Source organism: Polypterus senegalus, chromosome 15 (assembly GCF_016835505.1).
Source record: "Polypterus senegalus isolate Bchr_013 chromosome 15, ASM1683550v1, whole genome shotgun sequence".
NCBI classification, from domain to species: domain Eukaryota; kingdom Metazoa; phylum Chordata; class Cladistia; order Polypteriformes; family Polypteridae; genus Polypterus; species Polypterus senegalus.
The window spans coordinates 77,978,207-78,003,161 of NC_053168.1; the positions used below are offsets into that span (position 1 = coordinate 77,978,207).

Consider the following 24,955-nt stretch of genomic DNA (forward strand, 5'->3'; position numbering starts at 1 on the left):
GGCTCGCTACATCTTTTGACTACCCAATCATCAACTACACTAGATCAAAATGTATTGGACACCCCAAAACAGGAAGAGACAAGAGGGATGACCAATCAAGACCTGGAGAGTGACCACGCAAAGAAGAATTTGGTGTCATAGACGTAGGATGAATCGATGCAACAAAGGTTGGCGCTGGAGGAAATTTCCTGCCTTATGCGCCTTAAGATGTAGGTGGAACTAAGCACTAAGCTAACTAAGAAAGTGATAGAATCTGTAGTAAATAATGTTTATTGAACATTTATTTTGCAGCATTTTACAGTACCTTAGCTGAGGTTCTTAGAATTATGCATTTGATAATATCTTTCTCTCTTTCGCTCTCTTACTCCATTTGGTTCCTGTTTTATGGCAAGTAAAACGATGGAAAGGGTTTACATGTTACCTAATCTGATGCAATAAGGCATATTAATGCTAAATTTTATCTGATTAAAATTAAATATGCAATAATTATTTAAATACTGTATTGAGCTCATAATTCAAAACAGTATTTCTTAGAAATGTATATCTACTTTCTGTGTGTGCTATTAGAAATTCACCCAGAATACATTTATTAAATTAGTTTGTCTTCCCCATGTCAACAAAATGTTTTTATGTTTTTAATTTGGTAGCATGTTGACGTGTCACGAGGTACATGTTCGCTCCATTGTACATTCACCTTCAAATCATATCTATATATAAAATAAATCAATTTTTAAATATATAAAGTACGTAAAGTTCATCAAGAGTAAATGTTTGTCCAGCAGTCACACATGCTCCCTCTTGAAGTAAATGTTTAGAAAGTTAAATAATTACCAGAGACAGTTTGCACCAATCAATATGAAACTGAGCTCGGAACTTATTATCACATGTAATAAGAGGTTCCATTTCTTGATTACATTTCAGTTGATTTTGGGGACTTTCTACTTCCTTTAGGCAAGATGAAAATGCTGCGTCAGCTCCAACCATAACATACACACTGTATAGTATAAAGGGAAAAAAGTCAATTCCAATAATACATGTTTCTGTCACAGAGAATTGACATTTGATGAAAACACCTTAAAGTTACTGATAATATATAAATGAACACTACTATATATATCGAAAATGGTATTCTAAAAATGTATTTTCAGTGGTGTAGGATATCTGCAGAATAACTTTCACAACCTAAACATCTATAGCAGTGTTTCCCAAACTCGGTCCTGGGGACCCCTGTGGCTGCAGGTTTTTGATCCAACCAGCTTCTTTTTTTAATTGAACTCCTGGGCTAATTAAGTGAACTGATATTTCCCAAGTTCTGTGTTTAGGGAACTAATATAGAAATTAGAAAACTAAGTTTGCGAAAAAAAAATATTAAAATGTACCAAGTAGTTATATAGGAATGTTTTTTGTTTTCTTTTTAACAGTATTTTCATCTTGATTTTCATTCTACTTTTCTAGGTGTTCTAATTGTTTAATTAATCCATTATTTACTAATTAGTGGGTCTGACTCTAAAGTAGTTGTAGCCTTTGATTATTCAGTGTTGTTTGCCTGGGTGTCTGATCTGCTTGTTTTAAATTGTCATTATTAAGATACAACGAATGGGGAAAAACTGCACAGAGAAAGGGCAAAGTATAATGAAATCAACAAAAGAGAGTTAAGCATTTAAATCTATAGCAAAAGCACAAATATTTATAAATGTCTTATAAATGTAAAAATCATGCTGCTGTGCTTTTCTCAATGTCGAATAAAAGAAAAAAAAATACCAGCTAATTAAATGAAATCAGTGTTATCAGGTGTTGTCACTGATTAAGAATGCGGTTGGAACAAAAACCTGCAGCCACAGGGGGTCCCCAGGACCGAGTTTGGGAAACACTGATCTATAGGATCTCCTTATGTCAGTTTTCTGGGATAACATTCAGTAAATCCTTCCTTCTAAATCCTCTATTCTAGACAGAACATTATAAAAAGTTTTGGGAAAAAACATTGAAGATCAGGCAAAGTGAAACATTCATGGTTTCTACTGCTGCAGTCACCCTGGAGTTTTGGTACTGTGTGTGGGAGTAGCTCTTCACATACTACATGTGTGCCAAAGCAGCCCAGCATGAACTACCTTTTCCCTAGGTTGTTAACCTCATGAACATGATTTCATAGCTAATATTTTTATTAAGGGACCATAATGTACCCTGTCAAATAGATAAAGAACAAGTTTTTTAACTTGTGAGTGTTCCCTTTTTGTCTCCTGACCTGTTTCAGTGACTGAAAGCTTACCTTGTATACCGTCTTTAAATATAATGTTGGACTGGTATAACACATCAAAAATCAGCAGCTCATCTGCCACTGTTTAATAAATGTAAACTTCTGGTTTGATAATGGTAAAATGCAATGACTAAAACAGATTGTTTAATTTGCCCATTAATCAATCAATCATTTTATTTACAATAATAAGTACTGTATACTATCTACTAATTACAGTACAATGCATAGCCTTTACACAAAATTCTGATATTTGTACATGCTTATGCATCATTTTTAGGCTTACCCTTCCTTTAAGTCATTAATAGGAAGTGGGATTCTTCCTCCTCTGTCCAGTGCTGAAGTGATATTAATTGCATTAAGACGTTCTGGCTGCCAAACATTTTTTACTGCGCCAAGGAAATCTCCCAGTACCTCACTAGCCAACATTTCTTCCACATTCATATTTTTTATAAAGAATTCAGCTTGATATGGCAATGGGAAATCTATCACAGGAAAAGAAAAAGATTGTTACCTAATAAGAAATGTGATCACTTTAATATGCATTATATCAGTAAACTACAGTACATAAAATTGACTCAAGGTTTTTTCTCTTTGCTTAGGTGTAGTATTACCAGTATTACCAGTGCTGTGGTGCAATATATTTATTTAAATATAGTTTTCCTTTCCTTCACATACATATCATCTCTTCTAAGACTATGATACCATGAGAAATTCCATTGAAGGGCACACCCTGCACATTAAAACGCAACAGCTGTGATGAGAATAGGCTATTCATCTCAAAAAAATCCCTAACAAATTAAAACTCAAAGGGAGTGTTCACAAATATGAGCAATTGTGCATTTTACATAATTTTGTAACATGAATCTTTTTCAAAGTTTCTAAGTTTACATATACTGTATCTAAAAAGGATATATCTGTAATGGTATCAAAAATGTGTTAAAATGAATATAAGAAACAATAAAGTAAAAGCTTTCTTATTAAAATGTGTCAATAATTCGTGGAATTGACTATGATTGCAATTATTTACAGAGATAGACTGAAAATTGACTGTAAGGGTGATGGTCTTTCATGACTTACATAGAGACCGCATATGAATTTTGGTGGGAGTTTTTAACTAGAATTAAATTACCAATGTAGTATGGATACATTATTGGCAAGGAGAGGTTAATTTGCCTCAATAATCTTTAAAGTGTATTTGTCCGTAGCTGTGTGCTCCTGATATTGTTAGCCAAAGCAAATGAGTCTAAGGAGAGGAGGCAGGCAAAGAAAAATCTTAGTGATTCTAAATGGATCTAAGAAATGTTGCCTTGAAAAAGGACACTGGAATGTACTCCTGGAACCAGGCCTTAGAACTGCATTCACCAGTGATCACTTTGTGGCCATGTGGCTCACATAGCCTAGTCAAGCTCAGTTCAAAGAAGCCAGTTTACCAGTAATCTAGCGGTACAACACCTACTCAAAACATACAGCCAATATATTAAACACTAAAAAGTCAAGGAGCTATTGTCAGTTTGTCACGTGTACAATAATTATTTTTTACAGCTATCCTTAACCTATACAGTGTTTAACTGGCAAGCTGATGTAGTTCTCCCATTTTTAAAAAAGTAGACTAAAGAGTGTGTTTCAGTTACACACACACCTCAGCCTTACTGAGAAAGCCTTTGCTGGGATACTTTACTGGAAAATTAAATTCTCTAGTTGAACCTTAACTTCAGGAGGAAAATGCAAATTCTGTCCTTGCTGTGCTACAGTAGACTAACTCTTTCCCCATGCACAACTATCTGAAAGGTCATGGCATTTTGCCATTCCTGTCTATATGATAAGTGTACTTTGAAAAAAGAAACAATGACAGATACTTTAGGAATGAATTTAGGATCCTCCCACAGGTGGTGCACTGATAGGTGCAGTCAGATAGAAGAATACCCAAAGACAGACACAAAACACTTGCAATGGATTATATCTCTCGCCCGACTTGGAAAAAAACTGTTGCTGGAGAGTGGAGTTGTATGTTAATTTTATATAACCACTGTGACACTCACCAGGAGAAGCATACAGAAGTCAGTATGTGAGTGAGTGAGTGAGTAACATTAGTATGTCAAAGAAGCGGCAATAGTGACATGCATGAGTGGACAATTTAAAGTAAAATAAAGTCTTCACTTGGTAAAAATAAGAAATAAAAATTACTAAATATCATTCTAATTGAGAATACTCCAATATGACAAACTAATATGAACAATAACCATCAATCATCAATACATATACTGTACATATCTTTGGACCTTGTGTCAGCAGTCTTGTTTTTGACATTATTCATTTCCTGGACAATTAAAAGATTTTTAATCTGGTCTGGTTCTTCCTTCTGTTTTTCCTAGAACTTGCTATTTATTATGGCATTGTATGGTTTCACACTTTCCTTTAATTGTTGCTGATGAGACAAATCAATAATGACTCCATCTTTGAGCAGAATATTCATTTGTTTTATTAAGGGATTAAAATTTTCTGTTAAAAATTGATACAGAAATGACAACTGAGGAAAAAATTCAGCAACATGACGCATCCTAATTTTAAATATTTTTGAAGCTTTGTTTTTAAAAAAAAGTTCATATAAATATTAAATAAATATGAATATAACATTTATATATATTTCCTCAGTATCATGAACATTAACTGTAAATAGGTCACGGACAAGAACAGTGAAGCAAACACAGAAAAAAATAATTTCATGTATTGTTTTTTTCAAAAGAAATTAACTTACCATCAGCGGACATAATGTTAATGACAAGATTGTGCCTTGCAGTTTCAAATGTGCGCCTGTTATAAGCTGTTATCTATACAAAGAGGAAAAAATATATGAATTTGCTGTACTCCAATAATGTGTTAAATATTAATGTTATGCCTGTTTTTTTGCATTTTGTATTCCTTGTTCCTTGCCATTCAAACAGATATACTACCTCTTCTTTTCTGTATACAAAAACAGTCTTCTCCTTTATCTGTGACAGTTTTTTTTAAATTTTGAATTATTCCATCAGTTGTTCATTTATTGGCCAAGTCACTATCTGTATGCCTTCTGTGTTTATGTTGATTTTTTCAGGTTTGCTGGATATCTTTCCAAAGACTTGCAAGTTAGGTTAACCTATAACTATAAATTAGTGCTGTGTGAGATTATATGCATAAATTCAGCTTTGAAAAATTAGAAGATGTTATTCATTAGGTTTTAGACTTACCATTTCATTAATTGTCACTATAAAATTAAACATAGAGTACATACATTTTGAAAACAAGAAAATTACTCAAAGTTGCAAATTTCTTATTACATTGACTTTAAATGATAATAAAATCAGAGACAATTTCAAAAATTCTCAAACACACTTTATCTATTTCATGGTTGCGTGGTGCTTATACTGACAGCATTAGTTGCAATACAGAAAACCACCCGGAGAAGAAGAACAATTTATTGCATATGCCCACTGTCACGCTCATACAGGAAAATATGAAATTGTCAATATGCATATGTATGATGAAGAGTAAGGTTAACCCACAAAGACAATACGGAGAACATACAACGCTGTAGTAACTCCACACTGACAACATCCAGGTTAGGGATTTAAAAAAAAAGATTGCATTTTGTTTGTTTTATACTTGAGAGGAAAATTTGCAGTTTTATTTAATATATTGCACTTGCATGCAATTTTCATTTTAGTGAAGCTATAAGTTTATATGTAAAGTATTCCAGAGGTTCCCTTTTCAAACTACTAGATACTATAATATAATGAGGAAGGTGCAAAAAGGTACTTGTAAGAATTGCTTTTAAAACAAATAATGGTTCAAAAATATTAAAAGTATTAGATATGTGTGGACATTTAAAAATACAGTATATAAATAATAGCTTAAAAATTCTTTAAAACTAAAAAAACAGAATATGCACAATAATATGAGACATTTCTGAGTGATGTTATATGAAATATTAATAAAACTACAAATTGCATAAATGTGAGAACTTACATATCTACATTTACACAGTATTACTGCTATGTTCCAAACAGTGCAAAGCATAATAACCACCTTTAAATTGCATGTCACATAACAGAAAACATTAAATTTTGCTTTCACTATAATTTCAGCCTATGTCAAGAACAACTTAAATATATAAAATTACACTGCATAGAAACATAAACATTAAAACAGAGGCAAAAGAAACCAAAAATAAACAGAAGGAGTAATAAAAACCATGCTGCTCCACTAACTTATAAGATTCTAAGATAAAATATTTACCATACTTAGAGCAAACCAAAATAACACCCATTTCCCATCCTCTCTCCATTTCTATGGTCATTTTATCTTCTTGCAAGTTGACATTTATTTCAACTTGCCTCCCATCTGTTATGTAAGTGAGTACTAGAATAGACTGAACATTTATAATCAATCTTTTGCACCTATTATAAAGGCATTTGCATGATTAAGGTTTTATATTACCAATTACCAGGGCCATAAAGGCCATAATGTTCTCTGGAAAACCTAATGTCAGTGAAACCCTGACTTTTGTCTTGTTTAATAATTTACTACCAGCCCGTCAGACAGTCTATACAATAGCAATTGTTACACTGCCCACATGGCCTCTTTTGAAACAGAGTTGCTTTAACAAGAACTCTCCAGATGCCAATCTGTACTGTTGTTTCCCAGCCTCATGCAAGTTCAGTTACAGCCAGTTACATTTCTAGTATATAGTAGATGATATACAGTATACAGTAGTTTTAATTCTGTGAATATCATACTTCAACATATTTATGCTTCCCTTTTATGCTGTTCTTAACCATCTGTCATCATAATAAAAATGTAAAAGGTCACTCTTTCTTCTGATTTGCTGTATTTTACTAAAAAAAACATTAAAATTGTTTTTCTGTCTACTTGTTGTGAAATCATGGAAAATAGCTAACTGATCTTTTTTGAAACTTAGAGGTAATTCATAGAATAGACCAAATTAACATAGGCTACTAAGATATTTTCTCTGCCTTCTTGAAACAAAATTGGAGTGATAAATCCACAATAATGGACAATGTAAAAACACGTTGGCAAAAGTATTTGATTAGCAGAAGTGGTATTTTAGTACTGAACAAAAATCTACCCACCATCTGAAAAATTGCACCTTTTATAGTCCATCTAAATTTATAACATGTAGCAAATGCAATAAATAAATCAAGGTCTTTAGAAGTGGGAGCTCAGCAAAGAACTTAAAACTGCAGCCCTGAAAATCCTATTATAAAATTCAAGTCCTCCAAACTTGTGTAACTGGAAATTTTATACCAAGCTGTGATTGAGGTGGAAATTTTAAATGCATGTAGCAAGGGCTGAATCAGAATTCAATTCTCTTTTATGTTTAATATAATGTATTTGTTTGTTGTAGTTGACAGTAGGTTTTTACTATTCCACAATTATTAAAAAGACAAAGTGCCAGTTTTTGGGTATAGAGAGTATAGATGCTCAAACTGCTTCTCAGGTAGCCTAATTTATGTCGGGCGAGGAACAAAAGGGAACTGTTTATTTATAACTCTAACATAGATAAATGTGTAGTTTAGCAGGAAACACTGCCATAATATATACAGTGCATCCAGAAAGTATTCACAGCGCATCACTTTTTCCACATTTTGTTATGTTACAGCCTGTCACGGATGCCAGGAGCGACGACCCGGCCAGGACGCCTTGGAGGACCGGAAGTGGGTGTGTGCCCATCTGGGATCACGTGGGGGCCGCCTTCCTGGTTGCTTTGGGGGCCACGGGTTCAGGGCATGGAAGCCCCACCCTTTAGGGGCCCGTGGTCACCACCAGGAGACACCCCGATGCCTTGGGGACTTGTAACCTCAGGACTTCCGCCACAATAGGAAGTGCTGGGGGGAAGATTTAGGAGGACACCCAGAGAGCTGCCGGGAGAACAGCCGGCACTTCTGCCATGCTGGGGTGTGGCCAAGAGGGGAATGCCGGGAACCACCTGGAGCTCGTCCGGGAGTATATAAAAGGGGCCGTCTCCCTTCATTCAAGGCTAGAGTCAGGTGGAAGAAGGACAAGGCACGAGAGAGGTGTGGAGGCGGCCCAAAAAGAAGGCATTGTGAGGCCAGGACTGACTGTTGGGGTTTGTGCACATTGAATTGGGTCTGAGTGACCAATATATTATTGTAAATATTGTAAATAAAATATGTGTGGTGGTGACAAATAACATGTCCGCCTGTCTGTGTCCAGGTCAAGTCCACAAGCCTTATTCCAATATTGATTAAATTCATTTTTTTCCTCAGAATTCTACACTCAACACCACATAATGACGTGAAAAAAGTTTACGTGGGATTTTTGCAAATTTATTAAAAATAAAAAAATTGAGAAAGCACATGTACATAAGTATTCACAGACTTTGCCATGAAGCTCAAAATTGAGCTCAGGTGCATCCTGTTTCCCCTGATCATCCTTGAGATGTTTCTGCAGCTTAATTGGAGTCCACCTGTGGTAAATTCAGTTGACTGGACATGATTTGGAAAGGCACACACCTGTCTATATAAGGTCCCACAGTTGACAGTTCATGTCAGAGCACAAACCAACCATAAAGTCAAAGGAATTGTCTGTAGACCTCTGAGACAGGATTGTCTCATGGCACAAATCTGGGGAAGGTTACAGAAAAATTTCTGCTGCTTTGAAGGTCCCAATGAACACAGTGGCCTCCATCTTCCGTAAGTGGAAGAAGTTCGAAACCACCAGGACTCTTCCTAGAGCTGGCCGGCCATCTAATTTGAGCAATCAGGGGAGAAGGGCCTTAGTCAGAGAGGTGACCAAGAATCCGGTGGTCACTCTGTCAGAGCTCCAGAGGTCCTCTGTGGAGAGAGGAGAACCTTCCAGAAGGACAACCATCTCTGCAGCAATCCACCAATCAGGCCTGTATGGTAGAGTGGCCAGACAGATGCCACTCCTTAGTAAAAGGCACATGGCAGCCTGCTTGAAAAGACTGGAATCCAGATTAGCTCCAGCAGACTCACGTGATCCTGTAGTTAGGATATAGCGGGTTGGATAATGAATGGATGGATGGTATTAGATGGCAAAGATACTGTAAATTGATGTGAGAGGTCAATGAAGGCTATCCCATCTGGTACAAACCAACAGGTGAGCTACTGTGGCACACATTGCAAAATATTTTAATGAATATTACAAGGATAAGGTTTCCAGGCACACATTGCTTCAAAACCTGTTGCAAATGGCACTGCGCAGTCAGAAGCTAGAGCACAGTGGGCATGTAAGTGTCAGATTTGCACCTTGGATCAATGGAAGAAAGTTACCTAGTTTGATTAATTATTTTTTCAGTTGCACCATGTGGAGAGCAAGGTAAATTTGTGTTGTTTACCTGAGAAGAGATAGCGCTAGGATGTCCAATGGGAAAAAGACAAGCCAGAGTATGGAGTGTGATGCTTTGGGTAATATTCTGCTGGGCAACCCTAGATCCATGCAGTCATGTGGACATTAGTTTGGCATGCACCACTTCCTAAATTTCACTGCAGGCAAGGTACATCTGTGGCATCTTTCAGCAGGATAATGTGCCTTGCAAAATGGATGGTTTGAGGAACATGATGAAGAGTTCAAGGTGCTGCCCTGGCCTTCAAACTCCCTCTCAATCCAATCTAGTATCTGTGAAATGTGTTAGAACAAAAACTCCAATCCAAAGAAGTACCACCTCGCAACTTACAGGAGTTACAAGATCTGCTACAGAATCCTTGTGCCAGATATTATATTAGAACAATCTAGAGGAGGACAAGCCATTCAGCCCAACAAAGCTTGCCAGTCATACCCACTTAATTCTTCCAAAATAACATCAAGTCTACAGTAGTTTTGAAAGAACCTAAAGTCCTACTGTCGACCACACTACTTGGCATGTCCCAGTGTCTATTGATGAACTCATTTTAAAGTAACAGTCTCCGTTAACTGTATTAATTCCCTTCATTCTTTTAGATACTGAAATCATGTTGCCTCTTAATCTTCTTTTGTTTAAACTGAAAAAGGCTCAGCTCTTTGACCTTTCCTGATAGTTCATCCCCTGTAGCCCTGGAATACACCTAGTTGCTCTTCTCTGGACTTTTTCCAGTGCTACTATGTTCTTGTTGTAGCGAGGAGACCAAAACTATTCATAATACTCTTGGGGCCTTATGTATAACGCCATGCATAGAATTCACATTAAAAAATGGTGTATGAACAAAACTGGAAATGTGAACACACACAAATAAATTCAGATGCATAAAACCGGGCATACACCAAAGTCCACATACTTTCTCTTTATAAATCCTAATGAACGTGAAATTGAACACACACGCATGTGCCTACAGCCCAGCCCCAACTCCTCCCAAAATTTTGCATATTTGAATATGCAAATTAATATTAATAGTTCCTTCCATTCAGTATTTTGTTAAAAGACCATGGTAAAAGCATGTGGAAAAAAGAAGAATTTCAGTGAATGAGAAGTGGAGGCAAGGAAAAATGCACTATTTGTTGGTTTTAGCAATGGTATAAACAACAAAAGGAAGTTGATGGAGTGATACAGCGTGGCGTAGACACTTGAAAGTTCACATTCAGTGCCCAAAGTAAACAAAAAAGGGGTCAGATATCAAAAATGGCCTGAAAAGGTGAGTTGCAACCCACAGACTATTCATTCTTTCAGACAATATTACAAAAGCTGATCCCCATGCTGAGGACACGAATCCAGGTGATGATCGTGTTGCTGTGTCCAGCACATCTTCAGGAGCTGGCTGCACACACATCTCTGCCTCAGAAACCACTAGGTGATCATCTGGCTGTGGGCTGACTGACGCTGTTCTGCAGTCACAAAATGCTATAGTCGAAGCTGTAAGGGATGTGGCCAATGAACCAATGAATATAAAGGCTTTACTATGTGACCACAAATTAAATGAATTGGTTAAAAAATAAGTGCTGCACCTGATTATCTGTTTTTACCTTGTGCTAACTACATTCTAACAAAGTTGTACTGCTGTCCAGTTTGGCTTATCATTTGGAGGGTCAGGGTCAGGTTCATCTATCTCTTCAGGTATGGGCAAGCCACGATTGTGTGCCACATAATGTAACATGCTACATGCTTACACAATTTGACATATTTTCGGTGGACTATAGAGCAGCACATTAATAGAGTGGAAATGCTTTCTATTTACATAAGCAAATTCATCCTCTGAAGGCACCTTTATAGTGTAGCGCTTGCACCATGTGCCACAACGAATAGATTCTCTGCTCTTTACATGGCTCTTTGAGGTGACTAATTATCCTTAAAAGGACTGTTTGCCTTTTGCCACACTAGCTGGAAAAAGTACCTACAACTGTGCAGAGTTGATGTTTTTATAGGCTCTCCTGCTATACATGATACAATGCCAGCTCACTCATGAAGTTGACCGCTCTGATTAAATTTGGAAAACTGGACATTGCTGCGAATTGCGCTTTGATGTTTCCCAGTTCAACCACAGTGTAAAGAAATCTTATATATCTGGATGACAAATGGATAATACCATCCCTAACAGCTCGCATGGTGCAACTCAGTGATGATTGTGAAATACCATATTGGTCAGCAAGATCACTTTGAAAAGCTCCTGTGGATAAAAACCAGAGAGTGGGCAGAACTTCCAAAGGAGCAGGTAGAGTACAAGTCTGCCTTTGCACACAGCACATAGCTCCAAGGGGATAGTTCTTGGAAGTCGAAATCGACTTAGAAGATAGTCATCATCATCTATAAGTAGGCGCTCTATTCTAATTCCTCCATTAGTGATGTCTTCCAACAAAGCAGCTATGGTATTTGGAATAGTTTGGCTATTCCATGTACTATTATATTGTTATATAATGATTACAATAAAGTGCTTTAAATTTGTAAACAATATGCAATTAATTTTAGTGTATTTAGTAATGCCCATGTAATGGATACAAGTATGAAAAAGAAAGAGAATTGACACAGAAACAGTAGCACTGCTTTGACGCCGAGTGCCGCCAGTTTGCAAAATTGAGTAGAAAAGTGTGTACACACAGTGTGTGGCTACTGTGAAAATGTATGTGGATTTATGTAAAATTTATGCAAAAACTACGTTTAGTTTTTATACATCTCGAAGTGTGTGTGGAAATGGGCATATGCAACATTTTTGTGAGTACACACAGTTTATAAATGATGCCCCTGGTGAGGTCTAACCAGTGTGTTATAAAGCTTCAGCATACAGTAGCCTCCTTTGACTTGTACTCTACACATTGTGTTATATAACCTAACATTCTGTAAGTCCTCTTAATGGCACCTTCAGAGGTCTTGTAAAGTCGATTTCTCAGCATGTCAGGGCTGTTTTGGCGTCACACATAGGATCAATAGAAAATTAGGCAGATGCTCATAATGTTGTGGTTCATCAGCATATCAGCCACTACATTTTCTGGTATATGTAAAATGTGTTGTCTTTGGTTAAGGAATAATTTTACATTTGGCTGATATATTCTGAAAATGCATACATATATTTTAAAACACTTGAAAAGAACTAATTTAGGAATATGAAAAATAAAAGGACCATTTCTTTCAATATACCTCAATAACAGTCGGCTTTCCCACATGATCAGCTGTTGGAGATCCATAAAGAACACCATCACTGTATGGTGTTCTTTGAATATATCGAAGCCAGCCTGGCCTATCTGGGAAGCCCATTAAATTTGTGTTAAAGGTGATTGGATCATTGGTTGCATCTCCTGTACAAACATCACAAACAAAAATGTAAGTAAAATAAAGGTTATGAAAAACTGTAAGAGAACAGAGCCAACAAACAGTATATGTAATGCATTTTCTGATGTAACTGAATAATTTATAACTTCATATTTGCAGTAATATTCCATACATGAGCATAAAAATTGACTATATGCTATATTATACTGCTTCAAAACACAGGAAATAATAGACAAAGACAGATCTAAGGTTAATCTGTCTTTCCCAAAAGTATACTGCACTGCAGAAAGCAGTAAAGTTTTAAGCAGCTGCAGGTTCAACTTTCACTTTGTCTGGCACAAACCAAAAAGAATCTTGGGCTGTAGTACCCTTAGCAGTTCATCAATACTTCCACAAATCATTGCAACTGGTGGAACATTTCATGGTGGTTGCATCAGTAGTTGATTATTACTTTATGTTGGACTGCAAATATAGTACTCATTACAAGGCTTCTTTTGCCAAAAGCAATGTAATTTGAAAAGCATCAAAATAACAATTATAAATATATCTTTATTAAATTATCAAACATAAAACAAATATGGGAAAGCATACCAGGTTTTGGGTAAGGAGGGAACTCCCCTTTAAAATATTCTCTTTCCAAAACGTGAACAAATAGGACTCCAGCAGAAGGATAAACATTTCGGTCAGCATGCACCCTGGAGAGGATAGTGAAAACTGAAAGAAAGTAATAAGAGATAGATTCCAAGAAGAAGAAGAGGAGAGAAAGAAATGATACCATGCAGTAGAGCATATACTCAAGCAATGCAAGAATCATCATTGTGGCCAACAAACAATAGTGCTACAGTATCAGCATGCATGTTATTCAATACTGTAATTCAATTGATTTTTTTAATTATTATGCAATCTATACTTTAAGACAGAAACTTTGTTTTAATGACTATTGTGAGACTTACAGGCCCAAGCCATCTATTGCAGGCTGCCAATTATGACTTTCATACATTAGCCACAAGCCCATACTCTATTATGTATCTCAGTATGGTCACCCACCCTCCTCAAGTTCTTCCTATTATGACATTCTGTAATTACAGGCAAAATATAAAAAAAAATTAAACCTTAAAAAATGTTAACATTACTTTGCATGATTTTATTATACAAATGCAACAAAAACACCTATAGAAACCTTGATATCACAAGTTTTCCGTGTGTACCTTATCCAAAAGGAGGTTAGTTAGATAAAAAAGAATCTTTTAATAGTGGTTGTTTACAACAAATTTGCAATACAGGAAACTGTCCAACTCACAAGCAGCTCTATTTGCATAGAAATTATACTGCAAAGGTGCTGACTCTTCTATCAGTCTGAGGACGACATCAGGACTGAGACAGCAGCAGTATGAGCTTGCATTCCATATTCAAATAAGAAGCTTCAGTTCCAGCTGCAGGGGGATCTACAAAAAGGACAAATCTGCCACTGTCTCCATTATAGTATGACTAAAGCAAGCTGTATTCCTAAGGATAGTGAGCTACCTAAAAGAGAGAAGAAATGGCCAAAAATCCAATTGGTCAGCACAGACAAGCATCATACAGGGCTACAATACGATAACTATTTTTTTCTTTGGGGATAGGCAATGCATACAGAGAACACTCACTCCAACCATGATAAAATGTCATATAGGGTGATGCAGATGTTTTTAAGGTAAGCCTTAAGCATATAACATGGATGCCATGCAGGCTCTTTGTGCTTTTATGAAACGCATGATGTTGATGCAAATAACACATCAAGTTATTTCATTTTCAGCAACAAACTGATCCAGCTGAGGATAAACTTGATGAGTGTAGTGTTGTCTTGTTATTTTATTTAAGTTTGCAAGTTTGCTAAGGCAGGCTTTTTCTGAAGTGAGTGTTTCATTCACTTTAGTGAAAAAGTCATTCAAGTTTAGGGTGCTTTAATACTAGAGCTTTTGTTCTGGACCTAGGTCCAGTTGACTTTATAGTTTGGTTTGTCTGATTTTGAAAGCTGTGATATGTACTCTGGTTTACCCAAAACTGGGGTATAGAGTACAGTTTGCAGCTAGTATGAAACAAAGTGGTTTAACTTGCACAAAGTAACCTTTTTAATTTATATTATATTTTGGTTGACAGTGTTTTTGGGTGTGTATGGGTGTGTGTTATTATTAGATCTGTTTTGGTCCCTATATCATTTGAAACTTTCTAATCAGAGCAAGCTTGCTACTACACAAGGCAGAAAATGCACATGTGGAGTGTCCTGGTTAACAAAACCTTAAAAAAAATTATTCACGAAATTCTGACCAGCAACGGGTTTCATTTACATTTGACAGAGGAATGATACTGATGTACTGCAAGTAAAGCAGCTAATGCACATCTTATTAGTTCATGTGTCCTCAAAGACATTTTTATGCAAGCTACTTGCATCCTTATGCATAAACAGGGTCTTGTGTGCTGTTCAGTGTTTTGTATGACATTTAAAATTCACACCAAATAAATAAAAAATATTACTGTAAAAACACTGTGAACTCTACTTTTAATTTCAGGCCATCAGCCTCTGTCTAGGTAGGCTAAACAGAAAAAAGGGCCCACACTTCTGTCTGTCTTGTTGCCTGGTAACAGAAAGATACAGCTGGCCGGGAACAGACATCTCTCTATTATAAAAAAAAAATCTTGGGAGGGAAACTAGGGAGACGAGACGTGATCTTCTTGGAAGACAATTTGACATCCCACGAGAGACACTTTAACATCACATGAGACAAGGCAGTGAGAAAACATTTAAAACAAGTTGTGGCAGGCGGCTGGAGGCTGTGCCCAGCCGGGACGCCTAGAAGGATCGGGAAAGGGACTACACCTCCCCCGGACCACGAGAGGGCAGTTGCCCTGGTTGATATGGGAGCCAGGGGAATGGAGCATGGAACCTCACCCCTATAGGGGCCCTTGGCCACCACCGGGGGCACCAGGACGATTGTGAAGCCCTGGACATCAGTCGTCAGCCGGAGTCGACTGGAAGTGGATGAAGCTCGGAGGAGAGGAGTTGAGGCGGTGAAGGAAGGATGGACTAGTGGAAGGGCCAGACTTGGGGGTGTGTAGTGAAGGGACACAGGGATTTGTGCGGGACTGGAGGCTTGTATGTATTGTAAATAAATGTGTGTGTGTTTGGAACATTGGTGTCTGCCTGTCTGTGCCAGGGCTGGTCTTCCACAAAGTTCATAGACATCTAACCTAGCAGTTGTTGGAATGCTTTTGGCAGACACAGTTCATGAGCTCCCAGCTCTTAAAACAACGACAAGTGACAAGCAGAAGATGCAGCTCACCAGCAGCAGCAAGCCAGCTGATGAACCGACTGCTTCTCCTTAGCGTGCGATCAAACTGCATCAAATGAAACAAGTATGGAAGAGATCTCGGTCTGTGTGTATAAATCAACTCACACGTGAGTTTTACTAGTGTGCCAGTTGACCAGTGTAATCCGTAACTCAATTACTTTTGTTAAAGTATCTGTGCAAATATAGTCTGCATGTATGTACACTGCATACATCAGTTTTTCTAGCTTGCAACTTTGATAAGGTGAGCTCTGATTTTGTACTGCTGTAGTCTGAAAATATGTGTGACTCACTTATACTAATACTAATGAAATTTCAGTGTGAGTGACTGTGGGTGAGAATGGTCAGCATGTGATTTTATTATCTTGGATAATTTGTATTATTATTACATTACTTCTTACTTCTTACATTACTTCTTGAATATATGGTAGATAATTGTTCACAGGCTATCCTGCTCTTTATCCCACATCTCTAATATCCTGCATGTTACTGTAGGTATGTTAACCAGTTTTATATTAGCCCTATACGTCACTGGGTCCCAATATCTCAAAACATACCTCACTTAAATCACTTTGGGAAAAGATTTTTGTATATGGCTTGGACAGCGTTGGATTTAATACCTTATACCATACTACTTGCACAAAGACTTTGTTTTGGGTACAGGTAAAACTCCAAATCCAGCCTCTCTAACTCAGTGGGAAAGCAATGTTCTGTATTATTTCAAGTCAAATACTCTTCACAAGTATCTGCTCAGAACATTTTCATAACTTCACAAGAACTCATTAATGAATTCAAAAGTAAACATGCTTGATATGTGCTCAGTCTTTTTTCTTAATACAGTCTGTTTAATCCCATACAAAGAATCATCTCAGATGGACTCTTTAGCTGTAAAGTTCTCTTGTTTGGGTGGCTGTTGAATACCGAGTTTCATTGACTGTTTTCAAATCTTTTACTTGCTGCGTTATTTTCATTTGTTTAATTAAAGAAATTAAAGTTAAATAAATAAACTGGTCCTTTGCATGTGTGTGTGTATAAGTAAACAAGCCATGGGATGGACAATTGTTCCATCTTCCACATGTTTTTTTCCAACACATGCTCTAGAAACCAGTAACCTGTCAGGAACACCTTGGCTTATTTAGCAAACTCTTGGTCTAAGAACTCATTAGAGAGGGCTTGTGAAACCTAAGGTCTAAACATGAGGAAAAACCAACATAATTGGTTGAAATATGCATATATCAGCTGAGCCAGGCCATTGAAATATTTCTGATATAGAATATAAAACCACAAGAGTTGTTTTTCCTGCTTGCCTTCTCTGCCTCATTATCATAAATAGTAACCTTGATTTCGTGTCTTCTATTGCTGTCTTAAGTTCTGAATATTTTAAATCAATTAATTTACTTTAATAAAATGAGATATGCTTCACTTAAGGTTAAAGAGAATGAAAACAACAGGACAACAGGAGGTACAGACCCACAATAGGTAACCCAAACAGGATTAATGTTAAGGGACCTGAAGTCAATACTGCCTTCAGATTATCACCGCAGTCTGGAAAAGTGTGATGGAAATGGAGATCCTGGCACTCGATCAACCCTGAATTAGATTAATAGTCTGGGAATGTTATGTATTCATATATATATAACTCAGTTCTACTTACTAACCACCGCTCCAGCAAACATTACACATACTGTACAAGACATGGACTTATCTCATCTCAATGTATCTCACTATCTGAAACTGCTTCTCCTGGTGGAGGTCTTGGTGGTAGCGGGTCAAGCAGGTCAGCCCAGACTTCCCTGTTCTTAGTTTAACATTTCATAACTTCTTTTTTGTGAATTCCCAGACATTCCCAAGCCAGTTGAGGGATATAATTCTTTCAGGGTGTCCTGGATCTGCAATATGTTCTCAGCACTGTAGATCACATGTACAGAGCAGCACCAGGGGGAACCACCTGGGGTACATCCTTATAAAATGTCCAAATCACCTCAATTGGCTCCACGCAATCTAAGAGGCTCTCCCGAATTACTGAGTTTCCCACTCAATCATGGAGTGTCAGCCCAGCAGCCCTACAAAGAAACCTCATTTCTGGAGCTTATACTCGCAATCTCATTCTTTTGGTCATTATCCACATAGATAACAAGGATGAGGACAAGGAAGTATATTGACTGGCAAACCAAGAGATTTATCTTTAGACTCAGCTTCTGCTTCACCACCACATACCAGTACTGTGCTGCAGAACAGCTACAGCCACTCTAGTCCGCAAAGGGCAACATTATCTGCATAAAGCAACAATAGTACCTCTAACCTCCACAGCTAGACATCCTCACATTCTCAGCTGCGTCTTGATATCCTGTCCATGAAAACCATAAACAAAAAAAGTTACAGCCTTTACTCCATCCAACACACATGGTGAATAAATTCAACCTAATACTATCACTCCATTCCTTTAGGGAATGAATAGTATGCAAAAGCAGCCCTATTACCCCATATTCAGGTAGCAGCTCCCACAACACATGCCATTGGACACAACTATAGGTTTTTTTTTTCAAATCTGCAAAGCACATGCAGAATGGGTTATCATACTCCCGCGAACCCTCCAGCAACTGTGCCCTGGAGAAGAGTTGGTATATTCTTCTATGGCTAGGACAGAATCAAGAAAGTAATAAGAGATAGATTCCAAGAAGAAGAAGAGGAGAGAAAGAAATGATACCATGCAGTAGAGCATATACTCAAGCAATGCAAGAATCATCATTGTGGCCAACAAACAATAGTGCTACAGTATCAGCATGCATGTTATTCAATACTGTAATTCAATTGATTTTTTTAATTATTATGCAATCTATACTTTAAGACAGAAACTTTGTTTTAATGACTATTGTGAGACTTACAGGCCCAAGCCATCTATTGCAGGCTGCCAATTATGACTTTCATACATTAGCCACAAGCCCATACTCTATTATGTATCTCAGTATGGTCACCCACCCTCCTCAAGTTCTTCCTATTATGACATTCTGTAATTACAGGCAAAATATAAAAAAAAATTAAACCTTAAAAAATGTTAACATTACTTTGCATGATTTTATTATACAAATGCAACAAAAACACCTATAGAAACCTTGATATCACAAGTTTTCCGTGTGTACCTTATCCAAAAGGAGGTTAGTTAGATAAAAAAGAATCTTTTAATAGTGGTTGTTTACAACAAATTTGCAATACAGGAAACTGTCCAACTCACAAGCAGCTCTATTTGCATAGAAATTATACTGCAAAGGTGCTGACTCTTCTATCAGTCTGAGGACGACATCAGGACTGAGACAGCAGCAGTATGAGCTTGCATTCCATATTCAAATAAGAAGCTTCAGTTCCAGCTGCAGGGGGATCTACAAAAAGGACAAATCTGCCACTGTCTCCATTATAGTATGACTAAAGCAAGCTGTATTCCTAAGGATAGTGAGCTACCTAAAAGAGAGAAGAAATGGCCAAAAATCCAATTGGTCAGCACAGACAAGCATCATACAGGGCTACAATACGATAACTATTTTTTTCTTTGGGGATAGGCAATGCATACAGAGAACACTCACTCCAACCATGATAAAATGTCATATAGGGTGATGCAGATGTTTTTAAGGTAAGCCTTAAGCATATAACATGGATGCCATGCAGGCTCTTTGTGCTTTTATGAAACGCATGATGTTGATGCAAATAACACATCAAGTTATTTCATTTTCAGCAACAAACTGATCCAGCTGAGGATAAACTTGATGAGTGTAGTGTTGTCTTGTTATTTTATTTAAGTTTGCAAGTTTGCTAAGGCAGGCTTTTTCTGAAGTGAGTGTTTCATTCACTTTAGTGAAAAAGTCATTCAAGTTTAGGGTGCTTTAATACTAGAGCTTTTGTTCTGGACCTAGGTCCAGTTGACTTTATAGTTTGGTTTGTCTGATTTTGAAAGCTGTGATATGTACTCTGGTTTACCCAAAAACTGGGGTATAGAGTACAGTTTGCAGCTAGTATGAAACAAAGTGGTTTAACTTGCACAAAGTAACCTTTTTAATTTATATTATATTTTGGTTGACAGTGTTTTTGGGTGTGTATGGGTGTGTGTTATTATTAGATCTGTTTTGGTCCCTATATCATTTGAAACTTTCTAATCAGAGCAAGCTTGCTACTACACAAGGCAGAAAATGCACATGTGGAGTGTCCTGGTTAACAAAACCTTAAAAAAAATTATTCACGAAATTCTGACCAGCAACGGGTTTCATTTACATTTGACAGAGGAATGATACTGATGTACTGCAAGTAAAGCAGCTAATGCACATCTTATTAGTTCATGTGTCCTCAAAGACATTTTTATGCAAGCTACTTGCATCCTTATGCATAAACAGGGTCTTGTGTGCTGTTCAGTGTTTTGTATGACATTTAAAAATTCACACCAAATAAATAAAAAATATTACTGTAAAAACACTGTGAACTCTACTTTTAATTTCAGGCCATCAGCCTCTGTCTAGGTAGGCTAAACAGAAAAAAGGGCCCACACTTCTGTCTGTCTTGTTGCCTGGTAACAGAAAGATACAGCTGGCCGGGAACAGACATCTCTCTATTATAAAAAAAAAATCTTGGGAGGGAAACTAGGGAGACGAGACGTGATCTTCTTGGAAGACAATTTGACATCCCACGAGAGACACTTTAACATCACATGAGACAAGGCAGTGAGAAAACATTTAAAACAAGTTGTGGCAGGCGGCTGGAGGCTGTGCCCAGCCGGGACGCCTAGAAGGATCGGGAAAGGGACTACACCTCCCCCGGACCACGAGAGGGCAGTTGCCCTGGTTGATATGGGAGCCAGGGGAATGGAGCATGGAACCTCACCCCTATAGGGGCCCTTGGCCACCACCGGGGGCACCAGGACGTTGTGAAGCCCTGGACATCAGTCGTCAGCCGGAGTCAGGTGGAAGTGGATGAAGCTCGGAGGAGAGGAGTTGAGGCGGTGAAGGAAGGATGGACTAGTGGAAGGGCCAGACTTGGGGGTGTGTAGTGAAGGGACACAGGGATTTGTGCGGGACTGGAGGCTTGTATGTATTGTAAATAAATGTGTGTGTGTTTGGAACATTGGTGTCTGCCTGTCTGTGCCAGGGCTGGTCTTCCACAAAGTTCATAGACATCTAACCTAGCAGTTGTTGGAATGCTTTTGGCAGACACAGTTCATGAGCTCCCAGCTCTTAAAACAACGACAAGTGACAAGCAGAAGATGCAGCTCACCAGCAGCAGCAAGCCAGCTGATGAACCGACTGCTTCTCCTTAGCGTGCGATCAAACTGCATCAAATGAAACAAGTATGGAAGAGATCTCGGTCTGTGTGTATAAATCAACTCACACGTGAGTTTTACTAGTGTGCCAGTTGACCAGTGTAATCCGTAACTCAATTACTTTTGTTAAAGTATCTGTGCAAATATAGTCTGCATGTATGTACACTGCATACATCAGTTTTTCTAGCTTGCAACTTTGATAAGGTGAGCTCTGATTTTGTACTGCTGTAGTCTGAAAATATGTGTGACTCACTTATACTAATACTAATGAAATTTCAGTGTGAGTGACTGTGGGTGAGAATGGTCAGCATGTGATTTTATTATCTTGGATAATTTGTATTATTATTACATTACTTTTACATTACTTCTTGAATATATGGTAGATAATTGTTCACAGGCTATCCTGCTCTTTATCCCACATCTCTAATATCCTGCATGTTACTGTAGGTATGTTAACCAGTTTTATATTAGCCCTATACGTCACTGGGTCCCAATATCTCAAAACATACCTCACTTAAATCACTTTGGGAAAAGATTTTTGTATATGGCTTGGACAGCGTTGGATTTAATACCTTATACCATACTACTTGCACAAAGACTTTGTTTTGGGTACAGGTAAAACTCCAAATCCAGCCTCTCTAACTCAGTGGGAAAGCAATGTTCTGTATTATTTCAAGTCAAATACTCTTCACAAGTATCTGCTCAGAACATTTTCATAACTTCACAAGAACTCATTAATGAATTCAAAAGTAAACATGCTTGATATGTGCTCAGTCTTTTTTCTTAATACAGTCTGTTTAATCCCATACAAAGAATCATCTCAGATGGACTCTTTAGCTGTAAAGTTCTCTTGTTTGGGTGGCTGTTGAATACCGAAGTTTCATTGACTGTTTTCAAATCTTTTACTTTGCGTTATTTTCATTTGTTTACATGAGCTATGTCCTGTTATGTTTTTTAATTAAAGAAGTTAAAGTTAAATAAATAAACTGGTCCTTTGCATGTGTGTGTGTATAAGTAAACAAGCCATGGGATGGACAATTGTTCCATCTTCCACATGTTTTTTTCCAACACATGCTCTAGAAACCAGTAACCTGTCAGGAACACCTTGGCTTATTTAGCAAACTCTTGGTCTAAGAACTCATTAGAGAGGGCTTGTGAAACCTAAGGTCTAAACATGAGGAAAAACCAACATAATTGGTTGAAATATGCATATATCAGCTGAGCCAGGCCATTGAAATATTTCTGATATAGAATATAAAACCACAAGAGTTGTTTTTCCTGCTTGCCTTCTCTGCCTCATTATCATAAATAGTAACCTTGATTTCGTGTCTTCTATTGCTGTCTTAAGTTCTGAATATTTTAAATCAATTAATTTACTTTAATAAAATGAGATATGCTTCACTTAAGGTTAAAGAGAATGAAAACAACAGGACAACAGGAGGTACAGACCCACAATAGGTAACCCAAACAGGATTAATGTTAAGGGACCTGAAGTCAATACTGCCTTCAGATTATCACAAAGTCTGGAAAAGTGTGATGGAAATGGAGATCCTGGCACTCGATCAACCCTGAATTAGATTAATAGTCTGGGAATGTTATGTATTCATATATATATAACTCAGTTCTACTTACTAACCACCACTCCAGCAAACATTACACATACTGTACAAGACATGGACTTATCTCATCTCAATGTATCTCACTATCTGAAACTGCTTCTCCTGGTGGAGGTCTTGGTGGTAGCGGGTCAAGCAGGTCAGCCCAGACTTCCCTGTTCTTAGTTTAACATTTCATAACTTCTTTTGTGAATTCCCAGACATTCCCAAGCCAGTTGAGGGATATAATTCTTTCAGGGTGTCCTGGATCTGCAATATGTTCTCAGCACTGTAGATCACATGTACAGAGCAGCACCAGGGGGAACCACCTGGGGTACATCCTTATAAAATGTCCAAATCACCTCAATTGGCTCCACGCAATCTAAGAGGCTCTCCCGAATTACTGAGTTTCCCACTCAATCATGGAGTGTCAGCCCAGCAGCCCTACAAAGAAACCTCATTTCTGGAGCTTATACTCGCAATCTCATTCTTTTGGTCATTATCCACATAGATAACAAGGATGAGGACAAGGAAGTATATTGACTGGCAAACCAAGAGATTTATCTTTAGACTCAGCTTCTGCTTCACCACCACATACCAGTACTGTGCTGCAGAACAGCTACAGCCACTCTAGTCCGCAAAGGGCAACATTATCTGCATAAAGCAACAATAGTACCTCTAACCTCCACAGCTAGACATCCTCACATTCTCAGCTGCGTCTTGATATCCTGTCCATGAAAACCATAAACAAAAAAAGTTACAGCCTTTACTCCATCCAACACACATGGTGAATAAATTCAACCTAATACTATCACTCCATTCCTTTAGGGAATGAATAGTATGCAAAAGCAGCCCTATTACCCCATATTCAGGTAGCAGCTCCCACAACACATGCCATTGGACACAACTATAGGTTTTTTTCAAATCTGCACATGCAGAATGGGTTATCATACTCCCGCGAACCCTCCAGCAACTGTGCCCTGGAGAAGAGTTGGTATATTCTTCTATGGCTAGGACAGAATCCACATTGTTCCTCCTGTATCTTAGGCTCAACCATAGGACAGAGTCTCCCTCCAGAGCCCTGGCATAGCCCTTAATGAGTAGGAGTGAGGAGAGTTATCCAAACAGCTGGACTTAATGTAAAAAAAAGAAAACTCCTACCAACATTCTCAAAGTCTGTAATTTAAACAAATTAGTTTCTGTTATGTATAATATAGCATGTTTCAAATATGGCTGATAAAAACTACTTATAAGGACGTTCAAATTTTTTTTCAAATTTTCTCCTTTGGACGTCTTTGAATTATGCCACCTATCCAGCAATATATGTGCAGTACACTGTATTTGTGTTGTTTCAAATTGCTTTGGTTTTCCCTTCCTTATTTTATTTTTGATATAAGAAAATACTGGGAATCTTAATTTTAGACAATTAAGAAAAATTAACAATACTGTATAAAACCCTCATTGTTTACTGCTGTTTTTACTTGAGTGCTTCTTACTCATTTGCCAGTACACATATACAGTAATGACTTAGGTTTTCAACAGAAACCAAATTAAAAACAATATATTTACTGTATGAATGAGCATTCTTGATAGAGTTGTAAAGCTTTAGAATTCTTCATTATATACTCTGTCCTGTTTATATGGGAACAAACAGATTTGCACTGTACACAAAACATTTTCTTTTATCATTTTACCTTGTAAACATTTCTGTTTTGCTGGGTCATAGTAAACCTGCATGCTTGAGGAAATAATTTCTATACCTATTAGTCC

General features: G+C 37.4%; 1 protein-coding gene across 5 annotated transcripts in view; it reads right to left on the bottom strand.

Moving 5' to 3' along the window:
• The window catches only part of sgce (sarcoglycan, epsilon), a 53,373-nt gene that overhangs the window by 12,769 nt on the left and 15,649 nt on the right, over positions 1-24,955 (bottom strand). For 4 of the 5 annotated variants that reach the window (XM_039736941.1, XM_039736943.1, XM_039736940.1 and 1 more), the window contains 5 exons: positions 13,557-13,679; positions 12,834-12,991; positions 5,010-5,082; positions 2,538-2,736; positions 832-994 (listed from right to left, as the gene is read on the bottom strand). In XM_039736941.1, coding sequence (XP_039592875.1) covers positions 832-994; positions 2,538-2,736; positions 5,010-5,082; positions 12,834-12,991; positions 13,557-13,679 — 716 coding nt within the window. The remainder of the gene's footprint in view (positions 1-831; positions 995-2,537; positions 2,737-5,009; positions 5,083-12,833; positions 12,992-13,556; positions 13,680-24,955) is intronic. The other variant, XM_039736944.1, reaches the window with a different exon arrangement.